Source organism: Dromiciops gliroides, chromosome 4 (genome assembly GCF_019393635.1).
Source record: "Dromiciops gliroides isolate mDroGli1 chromosome 4, mDroGli1.pri, whole genome shotgun sequence".
Classification (NCBI taxonomy): Eukaryota; Metazoa; Chordata; class Mammalia; order Microbiotheria; family Microbiotheriidae; genus Dromiciops; species Dromiciops gliroides.
The window spans coordinates 191,684,898-191,692,336 of NC_057864.1; the positions used below are offsets into that span (position 1 = coordinate 191,684,898).

The window sequence follows — 7,439 nt, forward strand, 5'->3', positions numbered from 1 at the left end:
TAGAATTCCATTACATTCATATACCATAACTTGTTCAGCCATTCCCCAATTGATGGGCAACCCCTCAATTTCCAATTCCTTGCCGCAACAAAAAGAGCAGCTATAAATATTTTTGTACATGTGGGTCCTTTTCCCTTTTTTATGATCTCTTTGGGGAAAAGACCCAAAACTAGTATTGCTGGGTCAAAGGGTATGCACAGCTTTATAGCCCTTTGGGCATAATTCCAAACTGCTCTCCAGAATGGTTGAATCAGTTCACAGCTCCACCAACAATGCATTAGTGTTCCAATTTTTCCACAGCTTCTCCAACATTTATTATTTTCCTTTTTTGTCATATTAGCCAATCTGATAGGTGTCAGGTGGTACCTCAGAGTTGTTTTAATTTGCATCTCTCTAATCAATAGTGATTTAGAGCATTTTTTCATATGGGAATAGATAGCTTTGATTTCTTCATCAGAACTACCTGTTCATATCCTTTGACCATTTCTCAATTGGGGAATGACTTGGATTCTTACAAATTTGATTTAGTTCCTGATATATTTTAGAAATGAGGCCTTTATCAGAAGTACTGGCCATAAAAATTGTTTTCCAGCTTTTTGCATCCCTTCTAATTTTGGATGCATTGCTTCTGTTTGTACAAAATCTTTTTAATTTAATGTAATCAAAATCATGGATTATGGGATTTTTAAGGTTCTCTTCCAAGTAAAAATCCACACGTCTGAAAGGAACTCCAAAATAAGGAGTGCAAAAAAGCCATTATGGGAACTGATTTATCAGACAGCTAGAAAGTCAGTTTTAAACTAAACTGGGAAACCAAAGACAACAAAAAGTATGTCATAAGTGACTATCTGAGAGAGCAGACATTAGAACTGTTTGGAGAGCACTGCTGAATGGGAGTTTTTTCAGATCCATAGTATGCTTAATTAATAACAGAAACTATCAGAATTGATGAGCTAGTGAAAAAGCAGAGAGCAATAAAGGGAAGCAGGCATAATTCATTGTCTCAGGCCTTTTGTTTTGTTAAGGGTTGAATAAAGATTTTGACAGAAATTTAAAAACCGACTTTTTGTAATCTGTTAAATAAAATCTCTACTTTGCCTTATAGCCCAAAGATAGTCTTCTTAGGCAGTTATTATTAGCTGTGTTGAGCTTCAAAGTTGGTACAGCATATACAAAATAACCTGTTCTACCTTCTCTTGAAAGATAGGTGATCTATAAATGCACTTACTTCTTTTATCTTACCCTATTGCTTCTACACAGCCTGCTCATCAAAGGACACTGCTCCCCAAAGAAAACTTAAAAAGGAAAACCTTTCTGTTTGTGATAGGAGACAGATTAGGGTGTCTTTAACATATACCAGAACCTAACAAATGTGGACAAAACGATTAATTTTACCCCAATGCATAAGCCCAAGTAAAATATTATGTAGTAAATGTTCTTTTTTTTTTTTTGCCCAATTTATTCTCTATGTGTATTTGACCTCAAATCAAAATAGACAAGCATAGACTTCAGATACCATAACTAATTCCAGTACTCCTTCAGATGTGGCAAAAGATAACAAGTTTGAGTTCAAAGTTCTAGCAAAACAAATAAGTCATTTCAGTCATATATTTTCAACTATTTTAATTTATTGCAATTGTTTCTGCAATCTCAAGAGATAGGTGCTGGCATGTGTATGGTTCAATACTGTATGACTAATGAAACTTTTTTTTAAAAGACACTAGAAATCACAGACTTAGAGCTGGAACCAATGAGGTCATTCCATTCAACCCAATCCAATCCAATTTTACAGATGGAAAACCTAAGCACTGGAGCAGTAGAGTGCCTCATCTTCTTCTAGTTGATACCTTAGCTTCGCTCTGTCAGTGGTAGAGCCAAGATTAAAACAGAGCTCCCCTAACTCTGTCTGGTACCTGAAAAGTGGTTTATGAACTCAGATCATCCAAATGAAATCATACACAAATTTTCCGACAATTGTTGCAATATATTTCTAGCACTTATGTTCCATGATACTTCTTGTGGGGCACATTTGGTTGTTTTTTTCCACTGGAGGTGATTTGTGCTGAGCCACCCACACTAATCTTGAGACCTGTTGTATAAATTTGTGAAAAACTAACAGAGGTCAAGAGAGTAATCTGAGGGGCCCTGAATGGTTTTTCTTTGTGCAAAGCAAACAGGACCATGAAACCATTAATAGCATCCTCTCACCAAATAAGAATAACTAACCAAATGAGATATTACTTCACAAATATCTCAATAAATTGCTGAGCCATACTCCTGTAAAAGATACATCCATCCTTGGTGCAAGGCAATTATCTGCCTTACCCAGATTACCAAAATAATGATTGATCTTTCAGATCATATCATTACTTTGAATAAAAAGAAGGCTTTTGTTTAGCTTTTAAAGTGCTTCATAACCAGGCCCCAACCTATCTTTCCAGCCCCACTGTACACTCATCCTGTAATGGAATTTATTAATTTGATCATTGACAATGCTATGCTAAGGTTTAGTAAAAATGCAGCAATTCAAACAGCTAAAGAAGAGAATCCAGCTTTCCAGACCAGAGTTCAGAACCCAGCTTTTCAGACCAGAGTCCAGAATCCAGTTTTTCCAGACCAGAATCCAGTTTCCTCCTGATGACATCTTACCACTTCAAGAAGACAAGAGAACTCAGAGACTTTATATGAACTGTTTTGTTTTGTTAGTTTTTACTATCTCCTTTCTGTTATAATATACACCATCTGTAACATGTATTCTCTGCAGAGGCTCTCCCTTTGCAAGACTAATGTCAAAGCGTTGGTTCATGAGGACAAAAAACCGCCCCTCTGGACAAAACTTTCCTCTCTTCCTTTTCTATATTGTTGTTCACATATTATTAGTTAGCAATAACTATTATATTCTGTTATTTTTTACTGTTCCGTCAAGGAAACACTTTGTTTCTTGAGGAATCAAAGGGGGGAATGTGGTTAAAAAGTTTTTAACAGTCGGTTAGCGAATACGGAAAGCACTCCACTTCCGGAGTGCAAGCTTAAAAGGCAAGGAGAGAACGGAAGTGAGGATTGAGGGTCCGAGTCCTTTCGTGGTCACCAAACTGTGAGATTTAAAATTGGATACTAGAGCATTAATCTCCCCTCTTTAACCTTTCCCTTAATTTATCTCCCAGACTAGTAAATGGAAGAAGCCTCTGGTCTCTAGTTAGAGCTTTTATTGTTTGGTAGTTACAAGGTGATGTTGATTAGAGGGATAGGAAAGTAGAAATACAAAACAAATAGTCTTAAGTCTAAGCTTAGTCTATATTCCGTATAAAACTCACCAAAAACCCAAGGCCACCTTTGGGGAGGAGAGCCGAGTCAGGCATGTGCTGCTAACGGCAAGCCGGGCCGAGTCGAACTCCAGTCAGCGTCCGTCTGAGCAGCGCAGTCATCGGACCAGGAGAGCAGGCAACAGACCTCACTTCCATTCTCTCCTTGCCTTTTAAGCTCGCACCCCGGAAGTGGAGTGCTTAGCAGCTGGGCTGGCGTGCGTAGCCCATGCACGGCCATTGGCCTCCTCCCCGAAAGGGTAGTCCTTCAAAAACTGGCCACATTCACTAACCGACTGTTAAAAACTTTTTACCACAATCCCACCTTTCACCATGGGAATGTGAAAGTCCTAAATGTGGAAAAACATAGTCCACTCCTTTAAGGAGAAAAAAAATAACTTTGTTCATGGTAACGAGGGCAAAATAAAATACTATTCTCCTTGGGAGAGAGATTTACTCTTTGAATGAAGTGCTGGTGCCTTTCTTCTTTTTGATGTTGTTTTAAACCCAGGAAACCAAAATGACAGCCACGCCTGTACCAGCCTATTAACATACCTCCCAAGGCAATCTATTATGCTGCCAAATAAGCTTTCTCACTGCATCTTTGCATTGGCTGTTCCTCCTGCCTGGAATATACTCTTTGCTCAAAAAATCCCTCTTCCTTCAAGCACCAACTTCAAGAAGTACTGAAGCACTTCTATATGAAACCTTTCCTGATCACACACCAACTGTTAATGCCTTCCCTCCCTGTCTTGCATTTATTGTTGTTATATTCAGTGTGTATGGACTTGACGTATGTACATATGACATATGTACTTGTCAACTCCCGTAGAACATAAACTTGAGTAAGGACTGTTTCACTCTTTTTATTTGTATCCTTAGTGTCAAGTACAGGGCTGGGTACATAGTAATGACTTCTTGATTTATTGACTGAAGAAATGGGAATAGTAAATGTTGGAGGGGATGTAGGAAGACAGGCACACCAATATACTCGGAGGAGACGGGAACTGACCCAGCTGTTCTGGAAATCAATTTGGAATTATGCACGTAAAGCGATTAAACTGTACTCCTTCTAACTCAGTAGTCCAGCACAGGTCATAGCTTCCAAAGAAATCAAAAGACAGTAACAAAGGTCCGATATTTACTAAAATATTCTCATAGCAGTATGTTTTGTGGTAGCAAAGAACTGGAAATAAGGTGGGTGCCCATCAACTACTAAAGAATGTTACTGTGCAGTAAAAAATGAATATGAAAACTTTGGAAAAAAAAAAGGAAGCCTTGTATGAACTGATACAGAGTGAAATAATAATCAAAATAGAACTAAAAACTGATTACAACACAGAAGAAAAGATCACTGAACGGAAGCTAAACCAATGAAATGAAAAACCAATGACAGTCTTGAAGAAGAGAATGAAACATATAATCCTCCTCTTTTGGGGGGGGGGGGGCGGGGCAGGGAAGAACTGACTACTAAGGCAGAATGTTGCTTATGTCGTTAGGGTTATTTATGTCACTTGCAACTTCTATTGCTCCCCAGCTAACTCCACCTCAAAACATCCCAACTGCCAAGACACCTATTTAAGGTAATAAAAAAAGCTATACAAAAAGGGTGGGTGCTATATGATATGTTCCTCTTTCCCCTGATGAGTCCAAATTATTTTTTAATATAAGAAGCTGAATGTCAACTGCTTTACCTCCCAAACCTCTAGATAGGAAATGAGTCATATAGTGATGTATACCTGAAAACAAAATTCTACCATAACACGACAATGTAGAGGTCTTATGGAGATTTCTGATTTTACCCATTCCACCATCCATTAACACCTGTTACATGCTCTTAATGGGGGAAACCTGTAAAAAGCCTTAGATCTTTCCCTCATGAATTCAACATACCAAATGCTCTTTAAAAATTGATTTATCATCATCCTATAAATGTACAGAAACAGTAGGTAATACTACACAAACTGCTTGTGTAGAAAACACTATCACCTGAAACTTCACCTCTAGTTAAAACTTGTAATATAAAATATTAGTTTATATAACAGAAATTTCAGTGTAGCTTCAGGAAGCTTTTGGGTGACTGCAGTGTAGTGACACATCCAGTTTCCCTATGTTAGCGACACTTAAGAAATATTAATTATTATGAAAGACATTTTATTGATTTTAACCTCATCATCTCTGGTGTCTCCTTTCTCCTCACACTGCCACCATTATAGTTCAATCCCTCTTCACCTGAACTATTGCAATAGCTAATCATTTTCCCCTGAACCCAGTTTCTCCCCATAACATTTGGTTCCCCACAAAGCTGGCATATTGAGATTCCTAAAGTATAGGGCTTATTTCAGTCTCAAGAAGCTTCAGTAGTTCCCCACTGCCTCTAGGATAAATTAACAAATTCCTCTGTTTGGAATTAAAGTCCATCACAACCTGGCTCCAGCCTATCTTTCCAGGTTTATTACACACTACTCTCTCTCCCCTATTCCTCTTAACCAAACTGGCCTACCTGCAATTCTCCACACCCAATATTTCACCTCTGGCCTTGCCTTTGCAGAGCCTATACTATATCTGCAAGGTTCTCACTTATTTCCTCTGCTTCTTGCTTCCTTCAGTTTAAGTGCCATATTTTTGAGTCCTTTTCTGACTTGATAGTTCAGAGCTGATAGTTCCCAACTCACCCTAATCACTTAGTACTTATTTGGTATATATTCTGTATATACAAATATTTTTTAAACTGTCCACCCTCTCACCGGCAAGCTCAGTGTAATAAAAGCTCTCTGAGGGCAGAGATCTCCCTTTTATATTCATATTCTAGCAAAGTGTCTGGAACATAGCAGGTGCTTCGTAATCGTTGACTGAGGGCTGAAGAGACTACAATGTTCTTTCCTTCCTCTGCCTTCCTAAAACATTTTCTATCTTAACACATCGTTTCATGAGAATCAGGCACTTTAAACAGCATTTGCCATTGAAAATCAAAACTTTTAGTTATTCTAGCTTGAAAGATTAACCAAGGGTTCAGTCACCTCTTTAACCATGAAGGTTTGCAGTCTAACCAAGCCATTACATTTGCGTTTCACTGGCCAGCCTAAAGAAAGTAGACGGGGAGAAGGAAATATGGCAGAGGAAAAAGAACAAACAAAAAAGTAAAGACCAAAGAATGGAGGAGAGCAAAAATTGAAGCATGATAGTGAAAAAGACCTCCACACAGTAGGTGCGCCCGTGGCAGAGGCTGCCTTCGTCTGATTAGAGACGGAAAAAAAGCTGGAAGAAACCCTAAGAAACCATTTTGCTTTACCGAGGCGGAAACTAAAGCCCAGAAAAGTGAGATCATTCAGACAAGAGAATTGGGATTTGAACCTAGATCTCTGGACCCTCAATCCAGCACTCTTTTCACTACACCACAATGCATGACACCTCCAAACTCATCCCTGCAATAGATATTTATTGGGCGTCTGCTAAGCTCAGGGCCCGGGGCTGAGCTGGGCGGAGAGTACGGAGCTTCCCCATCCTATAAAGACCCTCTCCGAAACCAGGGAATCTGAAAAGTGCTCAGGACCGGGTTTCCAAGTATGGAGGGCGGGGGGGGGGACTCAGCCGGCCTGAGGACCGCCCCTCCTACCACGCCCCCAAGGCTGACAAGCCAGCCCGGCCAGGCAGACAGTCCAGCCCACAGAGGCTGGGATAGGGCGTCCTCTGTAACTGACTGACCGACACACGATACCCTCGGCCCGCCACCCCGCGCCTCAGCCCCTTGAGGCCCTCACTTGTGGGTCTGCTGGTACAGCGACTCCATTGCTCTGGTCCCGCCGGCTCCCGGTTCCCCTGAACACGTCCACCACAAACCTACTTCCGGCTTCCGGCCCCAGGTCCCAACACCATTTCCGCTCCTTACTTTGGGTTGACCTCATAGGCGCCTGACTGACTAGCCGGCGGACGGAACCAAAGTATATGCCAAAGGGGAGGAAGAAGAGGGCCTTTTAGACGTCTCTCCTGGCGCAGTGAACAAGGCCGCCTAGTTTATCCAGGAGGAGATCTCGAGGACAAATGGCATTTTCGAATCAGGCAATTAGAATAGATAGCCTGGGAGGGCCCTCGCGGGTCTTGAGTGAAAAGACAGAGAAGGGGAAGAGGGAGGGAGAG

The 7,439-nt window shown here is 40.5% G+C and overlaps 1 protein-coding gene across 4 annotated transcripts in view; it reads right to left on the reverse strand.

Moving 5' to 3' along the window:
* Nucleotides 1-7,153, reverse strand: part of GOSR2 (golgi SNAP receptor complex member 2) — a 50,596-nt gene extending 43,443 nt beyond the window's left edge. For all 4 annotated transcript variants that reach the window (XR_006356328.1, XM_044002133.1, XM_044002132.1 and 1 more), the window contains exon 1: nt 7,064-7,153. Coding sequence is in view for 3 of the 4 variants with exons in the window: in XM_044002133.1 (XP_043858068.1) it covers nt 7,064-7,092 (29 nt within the window). In the remaining variant the exon portion in view is untranslated. The remainder of the gene's footprint in view (nt 1-7,063) is intronic.
* Between the last annotated feature and the right edge of the window lie 286 nt (nt 7,154-7,439).